Source organism: Empidonax traillii, unplaced genomic scaffold (genome assembly GCF_003031625.1).
Source record: "Empidonax traillii isolate 1590-97213 ecotype Southwest subspecies unplaced genomic scaffold, ASM303162v1 scaffold383:size710549, whole genome shotgun sequence".
In the NCBI taxonomy this organism is placed as follows: domain Eukaryota; kingdom Metazoa; phylum Chordata; class Aves; order Passeriformes; family Tyrannidae; genus Empidonax; species Empidonax traillii.
Window position 1 is genome coordinate 215,387 of NW_020955576.1, and position 27,052 is coordinate 242,438.

General features: G+C 44.1%; 1 protein-coding gene across 1 annotated transcript; it reads right to left on the minus strand.

Annotated features, from left to right (window-relative positions):
* Positions 1-346: 346 nt before the first annotated feature.
* Positions 347-25,360, minus strand: ALG13 (ALG13 UDP-N-acetylglucosaminyltransferase subunit). Its single transcript, XM_027893144.1, has 27 exons — positions 25,185-25,360; positions 24,609-24,774; positions 24,252-24,390; positions 22,666-22,775; positions 20,830-21,026; positions 20,368-20,451; positions 19,508-19,558; positions 18,733-18,779; positions 17,853-17,925; positions 16,115-16,196; positions 15,594-15,774; positions 14,848-14,923; positions 14,022-14,130; positions 12,782-12,846; positions 11,854-11,954; positions 11,092-11,219; positions 10,192-10,426; positions 9,919-10,032; positions 9,562-9,718; positions 8,313-8,457; positions 7,837-7,896; positions 7,660-7,715; positions 6,970-7,032; positions 6,443-6,614; positions 2,421-2,461; positions 1,372-1,555; positions 347-1,264 (listed from the first exon to the last, which is right to left on the minus strand). The coding sequence occupies exons 1-27, from the start codon at positions 25,263-25,265 to the stop codon at positions 999-1,001; spliced, it is 3,183 nt and encodes a 1,060-aa protein (XP_027748945.1). The 5' UTR covers positions 25,266-25,360; the 3' UTR covers positions 347-998.
* Positions 25,361-27,052: the final 1,692 nt, after the last annotated feature.

The following is a 27,052-nucleotide window of genomic DNA, read 5'->3' on the forward strand; positions in this document are numbered from 1 at the left end:
AGGGCAAGAAAGGAGGTTAAGAATCACCACTGGCTGCAGTTTCTGCTGCTTTCAGACAGTTTCTCATACCCACTCTACAGTCACCAGGACCTGCAGGAGAAGTTGTCATCGCTCTGGTAACATCTCTTTCCTGGACTGGGGTAGAATGCTATCTGAGGGCCAACTGCATTGTGCCTGTTTATAAATCAGGCAGATCCCACAAGTTTAAAGAGGAAAAGTTGCATTTACCAGGAATTCCTCATGCTGAAAAAAGCTTTTGCTGCCTTTTCATAGAGGGCTGGGGCAGCCTTATCCCACATTAACTAACTGTCAGGAATATTACCTGCCAGTGATAAATGACCACTCATTTTCACGTGTTCAATGCTTTTATTTTGTGCTGTCAGTGCAAATTAACACCAAAGATTATCACCATGTGTGCAACAGCTTTCACAAAACAAATCTTACAAATATACAATATACAGATCAAAACATTATTCTTGCATTTGCAGTCCTGAACTCTATGCAGTGTGAAGGCAGACAGAAGAAATACAGCTATTGTAAGTACGTGACCACTAGTGGCAAAGCAGCTTTGTTCTGCAAAACCTGAGAAAGCCAATTTAAACATTTTCACCCTCTAGTGACTCTATGCCCAATTTTTGTCTGTAGTTGTAGTGGCAGTCTATTTTAGTGCTTCAACAAGAACCAGGTGTTCAGTGCAACCTCTCAGAGATACATGCCTTAAGTGACAGCGTGGTTTTTTTCACATATTTTATGTAGCCACATTCAGGTTGTGTTCCCTGCATTACAGTTTGTGTGTACTTTCTTCCTATGCTCCCCTAATCAACTAAAACAACACCTTGTCACCTAACAGCACAAACCTAAAGAGAAACATGAAATGTGAAATGCAGCTCCATCAACTGCCTCAGCCCCCTAAGACAGGACAACATTTACAAAACCATATTAACAAGAGCTGACAAACAAGAAAGGAGAAAGCAAGAGTGAGTTTCCAGCTCCCTGATTTACATTCCTTGAGGCACGTCGTGAGGGACAGGGTGAGGTGAGGCGATATAGCTGATCTGGTGGGGTGGTCCTGAGCTCACAGCGTTGGCCATCTGGGGTGGGTTTCCAGGTGCAGGGTTCACTGGGTGCCAGGCACTGACATAGTGATAGGCAGGTACCACAGTGTCAAAGCCAGGCAGGGCCTGCTGGCTGAAGGGGTCCGACACGACTGGGTAATACACTGGCCCGTAGGACAGGGGTGGAGGCTCTGCATTTTGGAAGTTACCTTAAAAAAACAGAACAAAACGCACAAACACAGACTTGAACCCACATTCTTGGCATTTTCCTGCTTGCCTTTCATTGCTATGAACACAGCAGAACTCAAACACTGACCATTTGTTGCTGGTGCTTCCAAGGGAACCTGGACCTCAGTTTGCCGTGGATCAGGGAAGACCTGAGGTACTGACTGATCCAAAACTGGAGCTGGCTCAGCATATGCTGGGTAAACTTCCACTGAAGATGGAGGCAGCACTGGCTGTACATACACCACGGAAGGCCAATAGCTCTGATGGCAATACTTAGAGGAAAGGAAAAAAACCAACAAGGTCAAGCATACAGCCGCATACTCTCCTCCTCCAAAAATAGCTACTAGTTCAGATCTGTAGTTAGGAAAAAGCGCATTTTTTTACCTTCCTAGCTCCTTGAAACACCAAACAAATAAATACAAATAAAAAAATACCACCTCCCAGAAAAGATATTGCAATACCCACAGCAATGGTCAGCTCAGTTCCACCACTGTTGCCATATCAGGAGTATTTACAGAGAAAGAACATTCCCACCTACTGACCTGGTCACGTTCAAAAAAGATTTTTAATACTTCTTCAACTGAAAAAAGTTCACATTATTTCTTTTACTTCCCTGAGCAGCAGACTGACACTGCATATGACTACTGGTAGAGAAACAACTCCTCATCAGAGCAAGAGTTTCCAGAACACAAAGAAATGGTGCTAAGCAGGCTGAACACAGCTGTGCAAGTCCTAGAAGACTCAAACCACGCATCTTTAAGTGGTCTTTGATGTCTTGTCTAAGTACACAAAGTTTCTTAAGAATGGCTCAGGTTCTCTGCCTTATCTTCACTAAAAGAACAATATTTATTCACCATCCCCTGCAAAAAGAAAACCAAAGCCCCCAAAAAAACCACCACCACCACAACCCAAAGTAAAATAACTTAATATACATGCAGAGTGCTTCACATTTCGAGTTAGAACCTCACTTCCTGAGGTACACTTTGATCTCCACCAAGCAAGCCAAGATGTATTAACAGTCAGGAGCACAGGATGCACATTTAGCACACTTGGAATTCTTCAATCCGTTACTATCTTTGTCAAGAAAAGCAGCAGTTTTTACAGGCAATTTACAGTACTCATTTTAAAAGCACTTACTTGCAATCCCAGATTAAAATAATACCGCAAGACCTTTGTATCTGAAATGAAAGGATATGACATTAAAGAGCAGAGGAATGTAAACCAAGAAGCAAAAAGCAATTTACACCCATTAAGAACGTTTTACTTTAAGCTACTCAATGAATAAGAGTATCTTAGCACTACTTTTTTTTTTTAAAGTTTCAAGGGTAAACAATGCATCTTGAACAGAAGTAGCTGTTAATGCCAGCTTATCTTTTTAACTTAATCCAGTTAGATATTTGTGCAATAGCAGAGCATTTGTCTGACCAACTCATTATTTAACTTCAATGACTATTATTAGCTTTAATTTTGGTTTACTCATCTTGATTACTCAAGTGCTAACAGTGCTTTAAACCTTTAAAGTTGACCATTGAAAGGAAAAAAAAAAAAAAAAAAAAGAGAGCAGGTGTTTAATCCCATGATGCAGTTCTGGAACTATGCATGAGAAAAAACTTGGATTTCTTAGATTGCAAGACAGTTTTGTTTTAGAGGCTCAGGAAGAGCAAGTCACCTATTCCACAGCACAAAAACTTTGCTTTAGCACAGCTGGGAGCTGGAAGGGAGAGCAGGGAGACAACTCAGAAGGAGCAAGGCAACCTCAGAGTTATCATATATTCTCTACTCACCTAGAGCAGGGCCTTAGCTCAGCAGTGCTTCCCTATCCACCCATGTCCCATATTTTGCTGCAGGAAGGCACAGTGGCAGCAAAGCAAAATCCCACCCTTAAAATGCCATGAGGATTTGTTCCTCTGTCACTGCTGCCAATTTTCGGTTCTTTTAACGTTCAGCATATCTGATCAGGGCAACAATCCACACGGCTATTTTAAGGAAGTGCACACAGATCCATCCTTATGTCAGCTTGCTTAGTCCTGGAAGTTGATCTGGCTATAACGTAAAACATTCATAATAACCCAAAGGCTGACGTGAATGCCAACTTTTTAGTATCTAGCTCAAACTGCATCTACATTTGGAACAAGTTGGCTGTTGTTTTGTTGGGGTTTTTTTTAGTCCAATTTTATTCTTTGATTGTTTATGCAAATCTCTGCAAAGCAAGCACAGGAGCAGAATGAAATAGCTGCTTCACAGCAGTGATAACAGTACAAAGAGCTGGGAGACTGAAGTGACAAACTGATACTGGAAATACTGCTGTCTGTGGAATGCTGCAACAGAAGCCAGTACAGTAGGAGACCAGTCTTTGTTTACATTCCTATTTTAGATGTCCAGAAATCAAGGCAGTCTTCAGTAAAAGACTGCAACCTCATGATGCAATAGCTAAGCCAAAAAAAGTTATTTGTGTGAAAATACAAAAACCACGTTGATGGCTGATAAAAAGCTCATCTGGTGACAAAGTTTTCCCTCTGCTGATGGAAAGCTCTGGTCAATTCTGAACACTGCTCCAGTCTCTGGAACACACATCAAACAGTCTTTTATCAACAGCTCCTTCAAATACAGGGGACCACGAAAGGGCAGGACACCTAAGGTCACCATTAATAAACATGCTTTATAAATCCTAAGAGCCGTTAAAACAAGATCCAAGAGATCACGAAAACTGGAACAAATGCAGATAAAACAAGCAATGCTAAGGTGCACAGCAGGTTTTCTACCCAGGTCCAGGACTTCAGTGAGTTGACAAGTCACGGTCCCACACCTAGATCAAGTACACCCACATCCTTTACCCTATGACACCCCAAAGCTGCTGCATTTCTTAATCCAAAGGCCATTCAGATTGTCATATAGCAGTCTAACAACACAAATGCTACATGCAATTAATTAGCAACCTTAAGATACTTTATTCTAGAGTCTATGCCAAGAAGGACACGGCCAAAATTATGCAGAGTGACTCAGCTGAAGAGCTATAGGTTGGGTCTGAAGAGGTTATTAATCCACACCCACTCCAGCTCCTTGTCAGGACACTTAACACCCAATTCTCCCAAGTGCTGAAAGCATCAGTTAAGGGCATTCACCTAGAGCTGCAAAGCACGAACTCTGATGTTGTAGGATCAGCCACAGTGACGGTACCACAGTAGGGAAGTGGAAAACAATATTCAAGATTAACAAATCTGGGAATTGAGAATGCAGGCAAGACAGCAGAGTAACTGCAGAGCACAGCAGCAGGACCTGTGACAGCAGCAGCCTTGGCCTCTGCACACCCATTGCTTAGTGGCTCAACTGGACCTTAAACACTGTCCTGACAGATGACAGTGGGTGACAAGGCTACACGTGCAAGAACAAGATGACCCTACACTTAAACCCTGGTTTATAATACCACAGAAGAGCATCTTGGAGCACAACAAAAACAGCCCACTGAACTGAGCAACAGCATGACTTCAGAAATACAATTACTGTAATCAGTTATGAGAGAAGTGATTACTGTGACACAAACCACTATGTTATAGGCCGAGCACCCTCTCCCTGACATTCATTTATTTAGGGCGCCATCTCAAGCTGCAGCAATCACACATTTGAGTTAGATACAGACTTTCCATTAAAAACTGGGAATTAAAATGTTTTAGCATAAGCATCTATAATATTATTTTTCACTCCCCTGTGAGCTGCAAAGAGCTATTTCTTCTCACTACTGGTATTCTGTTAAGCTCCCAAGGAGAGCGCAGGTCAGAAGTGCTGAAGAGCAGCAGGAGTAAAAGCACAAAATACCATCATTACCTCGAGGCAGATCACTGCCACTGGGATCACAAGAGTAAGCTGGAAGAACAGCACCAGCTTCTCCCACCTCACTCACTGGAGGAAGAAGAGCTGGGTAAGTTGGGAATGGCACCGAAGAAACTGCTACAATCGGAAGGAAACAAATGTCACACAGAAAGTCAACTTTGCCACGGTGTGTCAATTGAACAAGGTGTTCAGTTACACAATTCAGCATGCACTTCGTCACCACAGTGCCCTTAAATTCAGGCTCTACCAAAATCCTCTTTAGTAATCACATTAAAAGAAGTCCAGAAGACATTTTAAAACCAGATGGGAAGGTTCCAATCTCTGAAGCCTTAATCGTATGTCTATCTGCAAGCTTCATATCCCAGTTAAGAAAAACTGTCTTTTTTTCAATCATTTCTCCGTATTAGAAGGCAGGCCAGACTTCTCTTACAGAACTGTCTGCCCTAGAACAACAGAGAAGAGATTAATCGCTTCAAATCATCACAAGTGTGACAAGAAGCCCACAAAAACAAGGCAAGGTTCAAGACATGTCAAGGCAAAAATATTTTGGACGGCCTCCTGGTAAATATTCATTAGGTAGGAAGAAATAACACATAAGCAGGTTGGCACCAGTGAGCAGACAGCTTTGAGAGCTGTGCTGATTAAACTCTCAAGCAGATTAGAAAAAAAAAAAAAAGGTTAAGAAAAGTGAGACAGAACTGAGCAGAATAGGAGGTGAGGGGTTTTCTGGATGCTAAATGAACAGTTACAGAAGACATGAAAAGTCCTTTTTGCAAGAAGAGAAGAAGAATTTTTTAAACAGAGATTTCCAGGATGTTAAAGCAAATACATCTAAGCAGATACATCTAAGGGGGCAAGTGGAATACGTGACTAACCACAAATCTGATCTCCCTGCACAGAGATTAGGTGAGCACAGAAGGAACTAAGGGTCACAAAAATGAACAGGACACTTGTGTGAATCCCAAAAAATCCAGTGACTCTTCTGGAAGGGACAGTAAAGCCTCTGGACAGTATCTCAACTCAAGAGTGTTGCCATGAATTTCTGTCTTCTACAAAGAACTTTCTAGCAAAGCTCTTGGCTAAAGGTGGCAAGAGGAGGGGAAACCCAAAGTAGAGACCTCCCATTCCTATGCAAATTTGGTGGTAACTGCCCCTTCAAAATAAGAAGTCAGCAGTTGAGTTACAACAACTAAGTCATTTTTAACCCAAGCAAGTGAGGTTTCTTTTTTGAACTCTTTTAACATTTCTTTTCAATGGGGGAGGGGAGGGAGAGCAAAATGTAACTGCAAACTTCGAAAGCCAAGTGCGTGGCTGCAGCCTGTACACTCTACCTGGCCTCCCCACAGAAAAGGGAGATACTATGACAGGCTGAACTGCTGTTTGTGGGGGAGCTGCTGTGGTGACACTGGCTGGAGTGGAGGCAGCAGAATTTGAAGACAGGCCTGTAGCTGTAGCAGTAAAAACATCTGTGGAGGTTGAAACTCCTGCAGAGCTCACCAACACCTGGAAAAGAGTCAGAGTATTCAGCAGACTGCCTCTGCAACTGGCTTTGACAGACTATAGAAACACCACAGACTTCAAAAATTCTCACTTTATATAAATCATTTTGGAAATCCTCGCTGTAAAGGCAGCTAACTACCCAAATTCTCTACAAGTTGGCTTGAAAATACCAGTTTAGAGTTACAGACACCTGCAAGGCATCTTCACGCTCTTGTGCTTTGCTTGTTTCTGTTGCAGGGAATTGTAATCTTTGCTGCAAGATCCTGCGGGGGACCCCCCCAAACTGACACAATCCAAGCAGTGTGGTTATCTTTCCTCAGGGCCACCACAATGAAGTACAAGATAAAGTACCAGATACCTTCTGGGGGTAGCTGTAGGAAGCCCCTTCATCCTGAGGTGACACCGAGACAGGTCCTTCTTCCTGAAGGGATTCCAAAACAAAGCATGGTCCATTTAAGCGGCAAGGAAGCCACGAGGCACACACACCCCACGCATCCCTACATTTTTTTTTATTTATTTATGGACTATACACTCACACAGATCATCTTTCATAGCTCAAGTAAAAGCAGTTTTATTCTGACAGGCACAGGACTGCTTTCACACCCACTGTAGAGCAGCAAGTGACTGAAGATGCAGTTTCAAATTAAAAAAAATAAAATTCCAATGGCAGTTCTATCACAGATGAGATCTCTTCAGTCCCACAGTGGAGGACCAAGATTAGCTGGAATACAACTTGAAAGGCAGCATGATAAAAGCAAGTGCTGTCTGGAGTAGAAAAGGAAAAGTAAACAGCACTCAAATACACATTTTCTCTTCCACAGAGGGAAAGATGAAAAATCATTCTTGTATCCAGTGCAATTCAAACTTGACTGCTGATAAAAACCTCCCTATTGAGGGAGAGAAGGAGGGGGAATGTACAAATGAAACCAACATGGCTTTCTAAGAAGTCTGACCTACTATGTTCAGCCTGCATCCAAGGACATTTCCTATGAGGAATACTGCACACCTCCAGGATCTCAAATCTGAACAGAATGTGACTAAAGCTTACCAAGTTTGCTGCAGGTTCTGCTGAGCTAAACACTGGTGCAGTTTCACAGTCAGGATCTGGAGGGCACAGGCAAAATTAATTGACAAGAGCTGCATTAAATCTAATGTATAAAAATGTCTTAATGAGTATATTACATTTGCCAAATATTCTATCAGCGAAGACTAAACTTTTACCTACCTGGAGGTGCATAGATATATTCTTCATGAAATTTTCCTACAAGGGAGATAGAACAGGAAGCTTTGATTCAGGGAGAGGGGAGGGAAAAAAAAACCAGCTTGGAGTTACAATTACCTTTCAGTGCATCCATTACTAACATGTTTTCAGTATCAATCTTGCTTTGTGCAGAAAGAGTAAACACTGAAGATACTCGGTGGAAGAACAAATGGGGTTATCAAGGTTGATGTTACTGAATTTACACCATGCATTTTGAAGCAGCAATTTAGCTTGCTGCAGACCTACACAAGGGTGCTGACCTAGCAAGTTTAAACAGAAGAGACACATTTGTATCAGACAAAGAAATATAACGTGTTCACACACATATTGAGAGCTCACAATAAAGAGACTACCAGGAGATGTAAGGACCCCCCTCTTTACCATCAGAAGCACATTGAAAAATTTCTGGTTTTTTGCCTATTAATCCCTTAAGAACTCACCATTTTCACTTATTTCTTCCTCCTCCTCTGAGGAATTCAGGGGCTGCTTGTTGGGTGAAACAGAGTTCTGGTTTCTCCTTGCTACCCAAAATCCTGCTGGACTGTGGACAGTGGGAGCAGGACTACTCTGGCTCTGAAAAGCAAACTCAGAGGCATGCATTTAGAAATAATTTAAAGCCTTTCCATGGAAGATTATCCCATCAGGCCTCTAGTAGGATGGCAGAGTTCTCTGCAAGATACAGCTTTCCCCAGAAAATATCACATTCCTTTACTAAACAAGACAGGGAAAAAGGTTTGGCACTGACAATCCCAAAGTCAAGGAATGACCATGGAAACCTATTCATTAGGAGCTGGAGGAACATGGGCTAGCACTTGGGAGGAAAAGCCAGTAACCTATACTGATTTCATATGGAAAAAAAAGAAATTGCAGGGTACTCTGTCCTTATTCCTTGGCACTCTTGGAGAAAAATCACAGCAAAGATTAAAAATCTAGTGCATGAGGGCAAAGAAAAACTGACTGCTGCTGAAGCAGCCCTGAGCACATTCCCTCTCCCTCATTTCAATGTATTTGTTAAGTCCACTGCTTTAACACACAAAAAATTCAAACCTACCATCTTTTTTTTGTTTGTTTCTAAAAGACTTGCTTTCCTATTCAGATACCTGTGTATCAGTTGGTTTTTTTTGGTGGGTTTTTTTGTTTGTTTTTTTTGATAGAACACCCAGCTTTGGACTAGGATTGGACAACGAATAAAAGAAAAAGATGTATTTTAAAGTTCAAGAATACACTCTGCCACTTGATCTACAAATCAGCAGACAGACTGTTTTACAAGAAGTTCAGGTTCATGACTTTCTCTTGTTTCTACAGCAGGACACACTGTTGCAGGAACAACATGCTAATCCAAAACTACCCAGCTACAAATTCACAGCAACAATCCAGGCTATCACCATACAGTTTCTGAATGTCATTACTCAAACATTAAATTACAGAGTGGCAAGGAAGTGAAAAGCTTTCTCCCACAATATTTAGAGTGAGACAGACATCCACAGGACGATGAGATTTTGGTTTGTTTTCAAACTGCGGTGGAAAGGAGAAACATGACCTTATGTTTATGAAAACACACTAAGAAGAAAACAAACCCCAAAGCTGCTGCATATTTCGGTAAAGAAGCGCTGTGCATTTGTACAGTTTTTCCCTCCTCTCTCTCTCTCCCTCTGAGAGGTCTCAGCTTACCCTTTGTTCACAACTTACTGGCAAGGTAGGAAAAGCAGCGTCATTGTCTCCTTCAACTTCATAGAAAGTTATGGTTTCTTCTGGCCCTTGAGGCTCCTCTGCAGTCCCTGCTACAAACTCATCCTGACACTCCTTGTTCTCACTCTGCACCTGACGGCGGCTCCGGCTGTAGGAGCTTCCAGGACAAGACAGGAGGTTAAGAATCACCACCAGCTGCAGTTTCACCACTGTTTTGGTGCTCATTTTTAAGTATTTCTATTTTTTTTTTTTTTTGTAGAGCCACAAGAACCCCTTTGTGCCACCAACAGCCAGTTCAGCCCCTCACATCCCACCATCCTCCCCAATGCTTGGTAGAAGAGGTTTACAGTCACTTACCAGGACCTGCAGGAGAAGTTGTCATAGCTCTGGTAACATCTCTTTCCTGGACTGGGGTAGAATGCTATCTGAGGGCCAACTACATTGTGCCTGTTCAGAAACTGGGCAGATCCCCTGAATTTAAAGGAGGAAAGGAACAATTACCAGGATTTTTGCCTCTCAGGTGGAACTCAGCTGTGGTTTCACCTGTTAAGCAGCACAAACTCTGTCCTAACTAGTCTGCAGCAAGAACCAACAGAAAACAACTGGTCACAGCTTTTCAAGAGTTCATACCTCAGCATCCCAAAGCCACGGTGGTGCCTCTGAGGACTCTGCTGGTGATAGGGTTTGTAAGGTGCCACATCTGCAGCATCCTGTGAGCAGTGGGCTGGAGGAGAGCGCCCCGAAGGAACGCTGTGCTGGAGCCGGGGGGGGAGCAGGGGCTGACTCCTGCTGTAAGCCACGGTCATGAAGACTTCCTTGCCACGGACTTTCTTAAGCATCCTCTTCCGTGTTTTCATCCCCATGTCTGCAGTTTTCATTGAGGACAGAAGAGGCAGATTTACACCTTAAACCTTAGCCCATCACAGAAGAAGTGCATCGCAGCTATGCAAAGTTCAGGCCCTTCTTCTGAAGGCTCAGGCAGGTCTTCTGCATCATGAGAATACAAGCATCTTACATGTAAGTGCCTTCCCACCTTCAGCTGATCAAACCAGTACTCTCAGGATTTAAAATCTCTTTATGAAAATAAGAAAACCACAACAACTCCTCCAAATTAAACAGTTACAATCCATATTTAGTTGGCTGGGGAAAGCCCTGAGTCCATCCATGCATCTCTGCTGATGCCAAATCAGACAAGCTTTCTGGTTCATCGATGCAATCTTTATAGAAAGGTCCTCAAGTGGCAAATTTGTTTTCAGTCATTCTGAGCAATAACCAATATGCTCTCTGTATTTCAGTGGATTTTTATTTTTTTGATTTGTCTGTACTTCAATGGATTTGCTCTTTTACAAAGGCAAATCCGTCTCTGTCTGAAAGATAACTTTACATCCAACCCCTGCAGCCATCAAGTTTTGTATCCCAGGTTGAATTAAGTCACTTCCAATATCCAAAGACTGCTACAGTGACAACTGTCACGAGCACCTCCCCTACTCCCCCTCCCAGCTCCAGTGCTTCTCCAAACCTTGTACAAACCTATTCCTGAGAAGTGGCCACCTGTTATTTTCTGATAGGCTCCTCCTCTTCGGTTGTGAGTCCCATTCCAAGCAAGGACAGGAGCCACTTGAGTCACTGGCTTTAAGTTTGCCAGAGGAACTGTGTGTCTGGACAGAGAATACACCCGTGTTAGCAGTGCCCCAGGGACCCACTGGGCATGACTGCACAGTTACAGAAGCTGAAGCAACAGCAAGGCAGAAGAAAATAGAAGAGCTTGTGAAAATAAATCATGTTTCTCTGACACCAAGCACATATTACTGCTATTTGTTTAATAAGAAGAGGCAACACCTAGGCTTTAGTTCTCAACCCTGTTTACTTGCTAGGCTAAGAGTGAATGATTAAACAGCAAGGAGGAGAAAGGGATTAAACTCACTGAAGTGCCAATTATTTAGTTATTTGGGTACAATATAAAAACTCCGACCAACAGCAGAGGGTAATTTGCTACCTGTGAATTAAGCCCAAACTTCAAAGATCACTTTCACTTTCCAGTGAAGAGCGAGCAGCAAGATTTCACAGGAAGAATTACAGTAACGATTCTGGTCACCAGAAATTCAAGAGGAAAATATCTCCTGCAACATTCTCTTTGAAGAGCGATGGCCAGTAAGGAGGTAATGCCTTACTTGGAAAGAGAACTTCGGCTTTTAAATAAAAAGTATCTCAACAATCCCACTTCAAGCATCTGTGAACACAGAAACTCAACTAGAAAGAGCTCAGGCTTGAAGTAATCACCAGGTTGCTTACTTTTCTGCCAGCTCCTCAACAAAGACAGTCAATGTGTTGCCATCCTGTCCAACTTCCTGGATATGAGCATTGTAATACCTCTCTCCCGGCTCCAGACGTACCTGGAGAGAGAAAAAGGAATCCCCCCCAAAAAAAACCCCCAAACTGCATCAGAATCTTGTCTACAGACCACGAATAAATAGCAAAGGCTGCTCCCAGGCCATCCTGAGTTGGCCCAGGAGTCTCAAATACTTCTACAGGCAGGCAGGAAGGAAAAAGGAAATAAAATCAGTCTGGGGAGTGACAGAGAGGAAGATCCCTGCTTCCTAACTCATTTTTATACACTGTGCCAAGCAGATAAGCACCAAGGAAGACCACTACTTGAGAACAGAAGATAAAACAGGAAATTGGAAAGACAAGCTCTGCTCAGCAAGAAACAAGTCACTAAGTGACTCATGAGCACTACTTTAAGCAGTGATTAAAAAAAAAAATAAGCCCTGACTACATACAACAGCAGAACACAAAGAAAACTGACCTTCCTTTCAGCATCTCCTGGCCTTATCAGGCTACTCTTCTCTTTTTATTTTATATAAATATTTTGCTACATCACTGTTGAGAAAGGGAAGACTATCCAGAATTGTTGTTAATTTACAGTGAAAAAAATCTAAAGACAACTACCTCAAAATGCACCCCCTGCATTTTGAGCTCTCTGCCTGCACGAACAGAATGTGTATGACTGGTTCACCATGAATTTCTTGCTTTTTTTCCTCACACTATCCAAAGTTTCAAGGCAGATTTTAGAAAAAAAGTATGTTAAAGTCAAATTAGTTGCTACATGGAAGAGAATGAGAGAAGCCTTGGAAAATTCTATGAAATAAAATTATTTACCATATTCCATTTAAAGCAGTTTTGATAGTTTATCATTACTGAGTCTCCTTTGAGTACTAACCTGACACTTGTCTCCTAAAAAGTACTGTCTCCCAGCAAACACCATGTAGTCAGCTTTTTGAAGCTCTAAAAATAAATGAAGAAATAAATAAAAAGAGAAAAGCCTTTAAAACTACTGCTCTTTCTTCTTGTATCCTACAAGTACTTCATGACAGCATCCAACTATAATTAATAGGCCAACTGAGTAAATATTTCCTGTGCATACCTGAAAACATTCACAGTAACAGCGAAGAAACTGTAGATGTTCTAAACCAGACCATAACCAGGGTAAGTCACAGACCAGTAATAACCAGAAAATGCAGTAAGTAGCACTACAACCTCAATGCTACAATGTCTTTGTGGTGATACAGAGTTAATCTGCATTTAATACAAATGCTAGTATTAAGAATTATAGGTGTATCTTGACAGAGTCCTGGTGGCATTTGGCAAAAATGAAGTGTCATCCAAGAAAAGCCAACACTGCCTAAAGTCTCCTTGCTCCTACATTTCAGTGGGGTTTTCTCAATTCCTTGCCTGGGATTCTCTACACATCAGTGTTCTCCATAGATAATTGGTTACTATACTCTGTTCCAAGAATTTTAATGACCCCCATTACTGCTCAGGCAGTTTTAAAATGCTGGAGTTCTTCAGTACGCAAAGCACATCAGGTCAGACATCAAACATCACTTAAAAACTTATCTTTCTTGGTAACTTCTTGCTTTACAGATCAGCCACAGCGTGTGCCAAAAAGCAGCCAACCTATCCCAAGCCACAAAGGCCATGAAATGCCTCCAGAATGTAAAAATCCAGCATGGCTGGGAAGCAGGAGATTGACAGATTGAGATCTTTATTATTATACAATTCTGAGGCCAAAACTGTGCTATAAAAAGAAGGCCTTACACACATGTTGTAACTAAAAACTCTCAAATCTGGCTGTTTTCCAGTACAACAGAATGGCAACACAGAGTTGTGTGCTTGGCTTTGAGTCCTCCTGTTTCCTGTATACAGGCAGTAAGCAGCAGAGGGCAGATTTTCAGCAACTTTGCACCATTATACAGTATGAAAAGCAGTGTATTTTGCACTTGGAATGGCAGGCAAGAAACCAGCTACTGGCAAGAACATGTCCCACCTACAACTATCTGCTGGGTTCATCCTTCACATTTCAGTTGTGAAGAAACAGGTGACACAGGACTCAGATTCTTAACACTAAGCCTAGTACAGGAAGAGGTTTTTTTTTTTGGCTTTCCCCTTTTCAAAGATACCTTTTCTGCTGTCCAGCCAAACATCAAACTCCACATTGCGATAGATGGCAGAGTCCAGGGCCTTTAGCACTTTGTAAGGAACAGGCATCTTTGGAGGAATTTCTGAAGGCTAAAACAGAGTTGAAAGGCAGCATTAACAAGTGCATTTCAGGCATTCAGCACAGCCTCGAACCCATCAGCATCTCTGGGGATCATTTTAAAGCGTACAGATGTTGCTTTCCAAAAGTTTCACTCCCACTTTATCTCCCTAAAAACTAAAACTCAAGAATATGAAAGCACATCTACGTATTCAGGTGCTGAGCAAAGAGATTTTGGAAAGCAGAAACAGGCTCAAGAGTAACATTTGGCATGTTTTGTACTCAAAAAGAATCAAAAGAAGCTAACCAGACCAACCAAGCCATGACTCCAGAAACTGGTGGGAATTTCAGTTATTGTATCTGAAAACAGGTTTTTGTAGGGTTTCTAAAACTGTTCTAAACTGATTTATACTATGGCCAAGAGAAAAGTGAGCCAGTTTAAATCCTTTGTGGGGAAAAACAAACAACAGACCAGGAAACATCTGCTAAGTTCTATCTTTCAGTGGAAATTAAAATTACCTAGGGAAGAACTAGAGAATTTCAGAAAGGAAAAAAGGCTTATCCAGTTTCTATGAAACTCCAAAAGACAAGCAGATGGAAAAAATAAACCATATCCTAAAAGGGGATTTTTGAAAGTGAGTCGAAAGAGAGTTTAGCCCTCACAAGGGTAACAACATACAACAGAAAAGAAAAAAAAAAAAAAACACACCAAAACCAAATTGTAAGGGCTTCTTCTCTAACTGACAAACCTTTTCTTCTTCAATGCCTTGTTTGAACTTAGCTTCCTCTCGATTGTCAGCATCATTGCCTTCCCAGTCATCCACCCTAAGTAATTGAAAATAAGATTACAAAAGATACGACACATGATTTCTACCCAGGATTAAAATCAACCAACTGCTCATCCAACCCAAAAAAGCACCATGGTGCCATCAAGTGGTAGATTTTGCCTGAAACACTAGCAACGTGCAATACAGTACAGCATAATCCTTCTCCAGGTTTTAAGAGCAAAACTTTTACTTGTTCCAACATCCACTCCTAATGACGGTAGTGCTTGTGTTAGGAAAGGATGGAAGGTGATCCCACTGAGGGACTGAATTCTTGTCCTGTCAAGTACAAGACACTCTGTCCTAGGTCCCATCAAACCAGTGTCATCTGGAAGCATTCTGTATTGGCCAGAGGCAGCTCTAAAACCTTTCAGAGCTGTACAGGCTTAGAGAAGTAATAAATGTCTCACTAAACAAAAAAAAAAAAAAATCATTTTACAGATTAAGACACAACTATAACATTGCCTGCAGCAGAAGATATTCCATCCCATGACACTTCCCAGCTCCAAGGGAAGCACACTCTGCCACGACATACTTGAGGTGTGTGTGTCATGACATAGCAAAAAAAGACTTAATATTCCATAAAAAAAAAAAAAAAATCACAGAAATGTGGAAAAGTTGTCCTCTGCAAGGGTTTTAAATTTTTTTGCTTCCCCTTCCCAAAATACTACCTCTTTTCTGCTGGGTTTCTGGACACTTTCTCATGGAGACAACCGAAGTTTGCATCCTCACTTCCTACACGACCACTGTTTCTGTTCTTCTTGGATCCACTTCGAAACACCTCAACTGCAGACCTTAATTCTTCCTCATCCATACCAAACACATCTTTGTACAGGATCTCATATAACAGAGCTGATCAACAAAAAGCTCGATAATATGAGATTCATAAGAACTGCTGCGATTTTCAAGGTAAGCACATCTTCAGATATATCTACTGTTCAAAGCACTAGTTATATTAAGTTTAATTAAGAAGAGGATCATAAAGTAATTCAGGCGGGAAGAAGGGACCTCTGGAAGTCATTTGGTCCGATACCCCACTTAACAGATAGAAAAATGAGTGCATGTTACATTAACATACAATAAGTGAGCTTCCACCTCTCTCCTCCCCACCCCTGGAAGCTGAAACAAACTCTGCCTATAAACACATGAAAACATGGAATTCTCTTCCATAGAAAAACAATTTCAAGTTTACCCTGGCAAACAGCAGCATTTTCCTGAAACTGTTTTGTATACACAGAGTCATAATGGCCATTGCTGGAACAACACAGTAAAATCTGGGAAAGAAAGAAAGAAAAAGAAAGGCTTTAAGGCTGGAATTACGTAAATCCAAATTCTTTCTACCTGATATCCTAGTTCCAGACTATTCTTTCATTCTATAGCTGACACCAATTCACCAAGAAAACAATAAATATTCTCAATATAAATATGAGAAAGCTGTAGAATCAGTTTAAAACTGAATCCTAGATAAAGTCTCTAAATAAGTTTGTCTATCATACAAATAACACCAATTTGTACATCCTGCTGTCTTAAACATGAACTATGAGTTTGTTTCCACTTTACTTCCACGATCACTCAAGAGGTAAAATAAATACAATCCATTTAATGCAGTACCCTGAGACACACTGTCCAAGTGTCAAAGCCACGTTTCATCCTTCTCTATGCCAGCCCTCAAAGCCTTAACTTTTATTTAACAAACCCTATCGTGCTGCTTTTTGAAGGGATGCCTGCAGATTCCTGCAGCAGATGCACTGGCACACCACGTAGATGTGTGCCATCAAACCCCACACCCTGGCACGCAGCCAGAGCCAACTGCAACCAGCAGAAGCTGCCAGGCAGCTCCCAGCACACTGGCAGCGAGGATGCTTCCCAGAAAACCAGCAGGAGCTGGGATGCCAGGGCTCTTAGTTCTGTGAGCACTGCCAGGGAGGATGAGCAACACCAGAAGGAGCTGCTGCCTGGATGGACAATCTAATGACAGACAGCTGCCAACACTTAATGAGGGGTCTGGTTTCGTAAAGCCCTGGAGGACAAACACACATTTAGACCATACTGCTTGATTTTTAAACTCAGCTTATTCTGGAATTAAATTAAGCTACACAGGAAACTACAAAGAAAAAGGAAGAAGCGTGTGTAAACCAAGTCAGCAATGCTAATCAGCAGGAATCAACAGCTGCAGATCCAGAGCAGACTGGCCACTTTGGCAAATACAAAAGCCCACGCTGAAACCACACCACAGGAACTTCACTGGCATCATGCCTGAACTAGCCACATAACTGCAGGCACAGCTGCCTGGCTGCAGAAGGAAGGTAATCCATAGTATTTTTCCTTTTATGTTCCTTCCTTTTGCCCCCAGCGAAAGACAAGTTGTTTCAACAGCTCCCATCCTTAACTGGCATCAATTTGTACGCCACAGAAATCAGCTTTAACGGATCAATCCAATCCCATTAACTTCTCCTTTTCAAGAAGAAAACCTGCACACCTCCTCTGACTTCAGGAAGCGGCACTAGGGGTGGGGAGAACACCTTCTCTTTGCCCAACATAAGAAATGTATCTTGTTTTAACTCAACACATTTCATTCCACGCTGTCAGGTCACTCAAATTTGCCCTGGGAAGTGTTTTTACACAAAGATTTCAGAAACGTGAAAGAATATTCTGGAGTTGTGATATCACCCCTTCCTATCACCATCAAAATTTTAAGCAGGAGTCAGAATGGCAGGGAACAGCACACAAACCCATCCCTCAGACAGGAAGCAAAGCTGCTATAACTGAGTTCGCTGCTGTGCAAATCCTGTCCTTTTTCTGTGAGCTGAAGTCAGCTCTGGGGCTTTGTTCACATATGCAAGGGCACCAGTGGCAAGATTTTACAACCAAGCAGGACTGAAGGTAATTAGATATCAGGGTAGGAGGAAATGGTCCTCACTTTTACTCACCTTGTCTTCAAAGTCATTGTCTGTAGCGTATGTGGGTGGCTTTCCAGGGTACCGGTACAGAATGAAGTCTCGCCTGGATGAGCAGAGGAAAAACAAGACTTACAAGAGCAAACTTTTAGAAGAACCACATTATGAAGAAGTTTGCAGGGAGAGGTTTGGAGAATCCACATGGTTTACAGAAAAATCACGTGAAGAACTTCTCCTGATAAGTGAATGGAATGGCCAGATGAGTAAACACTTTTTTAGAATTTACAATTTAAGAGACAATCACTAAAGGATTAGTCCCCCTGCTAAAGGACTAGAACCCCAGTACAGAGAACCAGTAACTCGTGCCAACTTCAGTTTGTTCCTTTAGTACTGGGGTACAACAATCATGCAAAGGGAGGATTCTTATTTCTAGGGCTGGAGAGCCAGACTGCTTGTTACAAGATAGCAGCATTTTTAGCCAGCCAGTAGCACCTGTGCAGGCTTTAATTTACCTCTGAAATAAGCTATCAGGGTTTATGCAGCAGGTAGTAACTCAGTACTGGTGCTTTCAAGAAAACTTACATGAGTTTTAGTCATGCTTTTAACTAGCACAGGGTTTCCAGTACAGACAGCTCCTCGGTTTTCCCCATTTTCCATCCTTCAGCCAGTAGAAAGTTTACCATCAGCAAAAAGATACCAAAGGAGCATCACTGTAAAGTGAGCCACCCTTCCCTCAACCCACAGGGGCTGTGATGGCACCATTTACATGTTACTTAAGGAACTCTCTTAGGGAAGCATTTCTCACCCTGTGTCACACATCCACATCTCAGGGACAAACGATTGGAAGGTTCTGGGGCCAGAACCCCCACCCCATCAAGTCCAAAACAAGAAATGATAATAAACGGACACTTACTTGTACATCACTGATAAAGCACTTATTTCCAGCTGGCCAGCACTTTCCTATGCAAGATTGTAAGATTACATAAAATAGGAGATGCATCTTGAACATCAACAACTCTATTCCAGCTCTCTGTAGTATTAAAACCCCCATCCAAACTCATCAGTTTGTTAAAACAACCGATGCACTGGAAGTTGAGATATTAGAATTTGGGGGAGAGTGTGGTGTGGTGAAAGGGGATAGGCAAGATGGGATAGCCACAACTGCCAAAATGAGTAAAATGGAAAAGTTCTGGCATCAACTCCTAAACACATCACTCGAGATAGATTTGTTTTGAAATTAAATCCACATTTTTTTCGGACTGCTGCACTGACCAAGCTTACTGGTTAAAGACTAAATAAATAAAACTTTGAACTTGAGTATTTGAACCTGGGGGTAAAGGAAGAAGCAAGGGATTGCAAACCCTGATAAACATTTAATGTCAATTATACTCCATGTATTTGCTTTTCTCTTAAAGAACTGCAATTTTGAAGTAAACTTTTATTGTCCAGCCCACACACTGCTTCTTTATCACAGCCATACAAATTCCCCACTAAAAGTGGCACTGTACAAACAGTTTATTAATGGTTATTTAGTATTACTTAGGTAAATGAGACCCCAGGATTGGGGTCCATCTAAAAAAACCACAAACTCAAATAACCACATTTTAAACTGTCAGCTAATTCTAGAACCTTCCTGTTCTATTCTCCTCAGATTTTAGTCTTTTGACAAGTATTAGGTCAGTTCTTACCTTTGGATCTCTTAGTCGCTCTAGGTATTTCTCAAACGAGCCTTCCACATACTTTCAATAAAGAAGAAAACAAATATAAAAATGTAGGCAGTTGGAAAGCAAAGTTAAACCTGAACACTACATATCAGCTACTAGCTGCTGTATGGAAGGGGGTAGGGCAGGGGCTGGGGACATAAACACCAAATTTAGGACTACTGTGCCAATTCCTATCAGTTTTAGGATCTGAAGGGCTCAGGCCTAACCAGGGGTAGGATTTTAGCTCTTCCCTGCCTTAAATGATTTGGGGTACCAATGTGGAAACACCAAGAGTTTCTAAAGAAAACACAAGAGCACAAGTCATGACCCCGTACTCTGTGGCTCATCTCCCTCCTAGTTTAGATTATGCACTTATATTATGATTAGTGGGGAAAAAACCCCAACCAAACCAAACCCCAAAACACAACCCCCCAAAAACACCCCAACACCATGCACACAGCTGCACCCACACAAACTGCCACAGACAAAACCAAGCGAAAAACCCACCCCAAAACCCCACTTCATGCACACAGTAGAGTTTCCAACCATCTTTTGGTATTTGTTTCTTACTCTGAAGTCCTACATATTTCCTGCCTATTCATTTCTGCAAGGGCTGAATCTCCGCAGAGATTAGACACAAACAACTCTCAAGACCGGTACTTGGGTTTTAGTAACTTGTGGTGTGATTTCAGCTCAAATAACGTGAATTTCTCTTCTCTTACAGGCGTCAAAAGCCTGGCAAGGCACAGCGTGTTCATGGGGGCGTGTTTAGAGCAACACCACACGCCCTTCTCCCCCGGTTCTTCCCAGCTCCACGAGCACAGCCGCCCCACGCGGTTACTCACGGATTCAAACCGGGGCTGGTGCCGCCTCATGAAGGAGACACAAGCCTTCCTGACTTCCAGGTGATGAATCTGAGACGAAAACAGCTGGAAGAAGCAAAGGTTACAAAGGGACGGAGGGGAACATCTCAGAGCTTATTTTACGCTTCACACCAGGGAGTATTTTAACCGGTAGTTTGTGAAGACTTTAAACAGCGCGACCAAGACGGGGCAGCGCGGAGGGTCACGACACGTGAGGGCTGAGGGAGCCCCGAGCGCCCCGTGCCCGGGGGGATGATCGCTGCCATCCTCAGCACGCACTCTGCTCCCCTTCCACACCCACACTGCCACCATCCCCACCCGCGGCACCTCACTCTGGGCACCCGGGGGCTCTCCGGGAGCACCCCCATAACCCAGCCCCGGCGGCGCCCGGCCTGAGGCGCCCAGGCTCCCCCCCCCTCCCACCAAGCCCGGCCGGTTACCCACTTGCTCCGAGACGGCTCTGAAGAGGCAGGAGGCGTCCTTGGCCGTCATCTTGCGGTAGAGTCCCAGGCTGCCCAGGTACTCGTCCATGGCCACCTCGCTGAAGGACTTCTGCCCGAAGTACTTCTTCCAGCCCTTCTGCATCTTCCCGGCTGAGGCGGACGCGAGCTCGGCGCGAGGCGCTCCGCGCGCGGCCGCCGCTTAATGAGGGGCCGCTAATGAGGGGCCGCGCCCACCTGCGGGATCGCCCGGCGGGACCCCCCGGCACCGGCTCCCGCTGCCTTTTTCCCCCCCCTCCCTCTCCCGGGGATCCCGCAGGAGCTGCCCCCGCCCAGGACATTTTAAGGTATCCCGCTCTCCCGCCCCCGCCTCGTCCCCCGACCTGCCCCGGGAAGGGAGCCCGTCCCGAGCCAACTCCTGCAGGAACATCCATCGCTCGGCATCCCTGAGTCCACCTCCGGTGCGAACATCAGCCCAGCTGGTTATTCGGAATTCCCTGTGACGGAATTCCCTGCACGCTCACGGGTTGGAGACAACTTGCTGGCAGTAAATTTGAAATAACAGCTCCATAAAAATCGTTGAGGACATGAAAATCTTAGTTGTTCCTAATAAAGCACTTGGGGTAAACTTCGGGGATTGGCAAAAATGACAACTGTACAGCCTGATTATTCTACTTGATTAGGAGAATGCCTCTATGTACATTTAACTTCCTAAAAAAAATTGCACTTAAACATAAGTTTGTTGTTTTAAACAACATCAGCAAAAAATCCCAAATAAATAATGTACTTGCAGGAAGGGTAATTAGCACTAGTCAGCACTACAATTCCAGACCTTTACAAACCTAAGAGCCTGCAGAAACATTTGGTTTTCAAAGAAATTACCAAAACAAACCAATGTAGCATCAACGTAGTTGAGCATTTCAATGGTTTAAGTGGGAAACTGGAATCAGCCTCAGACTCATGGAACGGTTTGGGTTGGAAGGGACCTTTAAAATCATCTCATTCCACTCCCTGCCATGGGCAGGGACACCTCCCACTATCCCAGGTTGCTCCAAGCCCCGTCCAACCTGGCTTTGGACACTTCCAGGGATGGGGCAGCCACAGCTTCTCTGGGCAACCTGTGCCAGGGCCTGCCCACCCTCACAGGGAACAATTCCTTCCCAATATCAAATCTAAATGGGCAACATTAGGCTTTACAGAAGCCCAAATACTGTCACTATGGGATACCACCACGTGAATGGAGTGATTGTATTGCCAAGCCCATTCCTATGTTTCACTTTAGCAGTAAATTACCCAAATGTGGGTCAGCTGGTGGGCAGTTCGGCAGCTAATTAGCAGTTCTTGACTCTTCTCACCCAGACTCATCCCATGCCCCTTTCTCTTTTAAGAGGCTTAAATCTCTCCCTTTTGAGTTCTCTTTACAGTATTTTTGTAAACACATGAAGAAGGCATCTGCTTATTTGCAGAACATCATCACAGGAACATCAAGAAAAGCAACTTAATTCCACCTGTCTTTAGCATATATGGCCAAGAGACCCTTAAGAAGTAAGTTTAGCTTGTCCTCATCACTAGAATTACCATCCCAGTGGAGACCTTGTGATGTAAATATGTCCATAAACTAGACAGTTCTTACTCTTCCTCTCCTGGTTGGCTCTGTGCTCTTTTAAGCACAGAAGTGGATGACTTTGGCACGAAATTGGAAACCATCTAATGCCAGTTAATTTTAACAGACATCTTCTTTGAGGGTTTGACCAAGCCGGTGGATCTTATGTATAGAAGACTTCACTATGAGAGGAGAAAAGGGGTTTTTTTCTGACATTTTTATTCTTCTGTATTGTTTATTGAAACCCAACGACTTTATCCAAGAACGAAGCAAACTTTTCTGGCTGTCCGGGAGGAAAAGGTTTCAGAGTTGACAAGTCCATCATCTGCAGCGTCTCCACAAGAGTGCTGTAAAAACAGATCAAACCCAGAAATTAAAAAAAAAAAAAAAAAAGAATTCCATCCCAAAGGGAATTTCTCTATACACACAATTTTTTTTCTAGTTGTACACACATAATCCTTTAGCAAGGAAACCAAAATAAGGGCATGACAGGTAGAGACCTCACAGAGCAGCAGCCCCCAAGCAGAACTGGCTCTTAGGGCAGCACTGCTGAGAACAGACTTCAATCAGCTTTCACAGACAACCTCAGCTCCTCAACTTTTTAAGCTTCTGTGGTTGCAGTGTTGGGAGACTGGACAACATCCGAGGATCTTCTCCGTGAACCACACCAGGAAATTCATCCTACTTGAACACATGGCACAGTTCTCCACCAATCCCAGAGCCAGAAAGAGCTGCTACATCAGTCTGTTACTTGCTATTTTCAAGCTGCAGATAAGGCTCAAATTCTTGGCACTGCCCAGTGAAAAGAAATAAAAATTCCTTCCTGTTTCAATAGCTGGCAGAAGCACCAAGATAACAAGTTTTACGAAACTTCTTCAACATAAATGAATGCCACACCTGGTCTGTTAAGAAAGCTCTTCTGAAACATACGAAATCCTATTTGCAGGGCAAAAGAGCAAATTAAGACTAAAATTTGGAGTTTTATTTCCTCTGCCTTCAATTTAGAGGTCATCTGTTATTTTTAGAGTGCAGTCTGTCGTAAGAGAAAACAGTAGATACAGTCCAAACAGGAGAGGAAATGGAACAAACAGGAGTCAGGATGAATACAAACTATCAAAGGATTTTGATAGTTTTGTTTGGTTGGTTGGTTTGGTTTTGGTGGGGGGATTTTTTTCCTGTGTTGTTTGCTCCATGGTTTGTTTGGGGAACTTTTTCTGTGTGTGTTTTTGTTTGGTTGTTTTATTTTTTTTTTTACCCTGAAATGACAGGCAGTAGATCTGTGAAACTACTTGTCAGAGAATATACTGGATTCAGAAAGTTTGGCTAAAAGGGCAGCCTGAATTAGTAATTGAAAAACAGAGGTATTGAACGTCCTAACCGGACAGCATCTGACTTAGGAATCCCCCTGAATCAAAGTATATAACAGCATTAGAAAGAAAGTAATACAACCACATGTTCTTGCCCTCTTTCTGCTTTTGGCTGGGCATCTGTGTATGGCCACTGCTAACCGGAGACTGAGCTATGTGGACTCCTGATCTTTATCAGTAAAGCCATTCTTATACTCCAGATGCTTCTAATCTTACTATGTTAGTGCAGCTGTAAAATCAACTTCAGCGCCCACCCTTTACAAGAAAGTGCAAGGCTTGCTAAGTCTGGTAAATTAGCACCTAATGTTAATCTGTCCTCTCTGGAAAATCTAATGTACAAACAAATGGAGGTTACACAGAAGGATGTACATTTTTTTGGTATGTTCTCAATTCTGCAGTGACACAGTCAATGTGCTGAGCACTTGCCCAGCCAGGACAGCCCCAGCAGCTGCATACCTGCAGTTACAGCAGAGGACATGCCCATCTCTCTGGAGCTGTTTGGCCAGTTCAAGCTGATGGTTGTTCATCAGCTTGTCGTTTATTACTACTATTAGTGGTTTTCCTTTCTCTAGAGTCTCCAGACAGCTACCTGCACCTGTAAGAAAAACAGAAAACACGGCGAGAGATGAAAAATCCTCCTTGCTCCTGAATCGGGGGAGATCCTCGGAGGTGGATATTTAACCCCCAGCCTCTACCTGCAGACCTCAGCATCCACAGTCAGCCCACCCCCGAGCTGGAGAGTCTCGGACTTCATCCCACGGCCCCCCACGCTCGATCCAGGAGCGCAGGCCCGGCAGGCACAGGGGGCTGTACCTGCGTGGCTGATGACCAGGTCGGCGCTCCGCAGGTCCTCTGCCAGCGAGTCCTTGAAGCGGAACGCCTCCACCTCCAGGGCCGCGCTGCCTCCGGGCACCGGCGGCTGCCACGCTCCCCTCCCCACCTGCAGCACGACCTTCTGGAACCCGCGGCTCTGCAGCGCCTGCGGCGGGACGGGCAGCGATGAGGGGACGGATGATGGGGGGAAAAAGGGATGAGGGGACGGATGAGCGGGGCGGGGAAGGAGGAGAGCGAGATGGGAGGGGAGGATGGCGTGGGATGACAGGCAGTGATGAGGGGCGGGATAACCCGCCTGGATGGAGGGGGTGTGCCCAGCTCGGGCGCCGGGCCCTGATCCAGGTGTTACCTCGGCCCGGCTACCGCTGCCCCTTCCCCTTCCCCCGCCAACTCTTCACGCCTCTCCCCGCGGCCACCCCCTGAGCAGCTCCCGCCCTCCGCCACGCCCGGCAGCCCCTGCCGGGCCAGGGCCGGGAGGGGCAGGTTCCCCCGCGCAGACGCCGGCCGCCGGGCGGGGGTAGTGCGGGCCGGAGCCGCTGTTCTCCGCCGCCTCACCTGCAGCGCCGGCGGGGAGCGGGCGGCCGCGATCAGCTCGTCGAAGCTGGTGGTGCCCACGGTGACGAGCACGGACTTCATGGCCGCCCACGGGCGGCTCTGGGATGGCCGCGGGGCCGCCAGAGGGCGCCGCGCGCCCGGCTCGGCTCGGCACGCCCCGAAATGGCGGCCGCGCTGAGGGAGCTGGGCGGGCTCGGCCCCGACGGGACCCGCCCCTTCACGGCAGTTTCTCCTCACGGTGCTCTCTGTTCGTCCCGCCCCCTCCGCCCGGGCGAGCGGAGAACGGGCCGGTGCTGCGGGGCTGTGGGATTTGATTTACCTCCACGCTGCCCAGACCGGCAGGGACGGCGCCCACCCTAAGGAGCCCACGCTCCGGCAGCGTTCAGCGGGGTAGCCGCGAGCGCTAAAGGTTTTCGGACTTTTCAAGGAGGAGACGTTAGTCACTCAAATTTGGAAAGGGGGTTCAGAAGGTTTTGCGCTCCACGTGTTGCTTCAAGCACTCGGGGTCGCCGATGGAGAGCCTGGCTGGGTGTGCTCAGAACTGCCGTGACCAGGGCAGGGCCGCGGCCACCTCCCCTTCCCAGGCTGGCCTGGCATGGTTACCCGGGCTGGCCCTCGCCTCCCACAGCACTTCGGGGAGTAACACTTCATGTCCCCTAAAAATCCGGACGTTAAATGTCTTAACACGCTCTTGCCCGCTGAAGGCCGAGACTTGGCCCCTCGGCAGTCGCGAAAACGAGCAGTTTTGTCTCTTAAATTTCAAGTGTAACACGATGGGCAGTACTGTCACCAAAAATTGAAAATCGTCGGGAAGAAATAAAACCGTCCAACGCAACCTTTAAAGTGTTAATGCTTTATTGTGGTCAGAGATACGTAGCAAATAATTCCAGCTAGCCGTACCCTTTCGAGACTTTCCACGTATTTATACATTTTCACAAACAAATTCACATTCCTTGGTTCTAAGTTTACGCAGTTCTCTTCATTTAATCAGTACTTTATCGGGCAATTTGGTCCACACTATTTGATCCTCTTAACCATTCTTCTGGTTACTCCAACATGTCTTTGAAGTAACATAAATTTAAGATTCCAGGTGTCCAATCCTCACCTTTCTCAAGCTTTGTGTATTGAAGCTTATCAGAGCTAGTCCAGAGAAACTCAAAAGTTCAGTGATTTAAAAATCAAATTGACAAGAGTCTGTAAGTAAAAAGAATCTATTTTAACTGCTACCATTAATTAAAATTTTGGGAAAGCTTATTAATTTCCAACAACACTACAACAAGAAAAGAAAGACATCTAAATCTATTCCCTGAATGAAATCGAACAGATGAGGTCATGAGTGTTGTAAGAAGTCCTGAGGTGCCTTGCATGCATTTTTTTACAAGCACTGAGATGGGATTTATGTCTCAGTTATTCTTTTTGATGTGCATTTTTTAAGGAAGTTACAATATTATGCTCAAGTAAACCCAACAGTTGCAGGTCTTTAGGAAGGAGCTCCGGGTGGGCCGAGTTCCTTTTCCCAGCCAGTCCCAATGACACGAGTACATGCAAATATCTCTCTTTGCCATGCAGCATAAAAATAGGTAGGGAGGTGAACTCATTCTAAATTTCAGCCCTGTCCATTTGCCTGTGGCTCTCCAGTAGCTGCCTCTCAACTCAGTTTATGTAGGCAGTTTGAATTGCCCTTCAGAAGTATTCAGGGACACCTAAAACCCTCCTCTGATTAAGTTTGGAATTGAGCGGATTTTGGACTTTTTGGTATGTGGATTGGAATTTTGAATTTTGGATTTTGGTATATGTGATTTCATTTCTCTCTCCTGTTTGCTCGTGCTAGTAGGATGATAATCAGCTTATTGTTTACAAGCAGCATA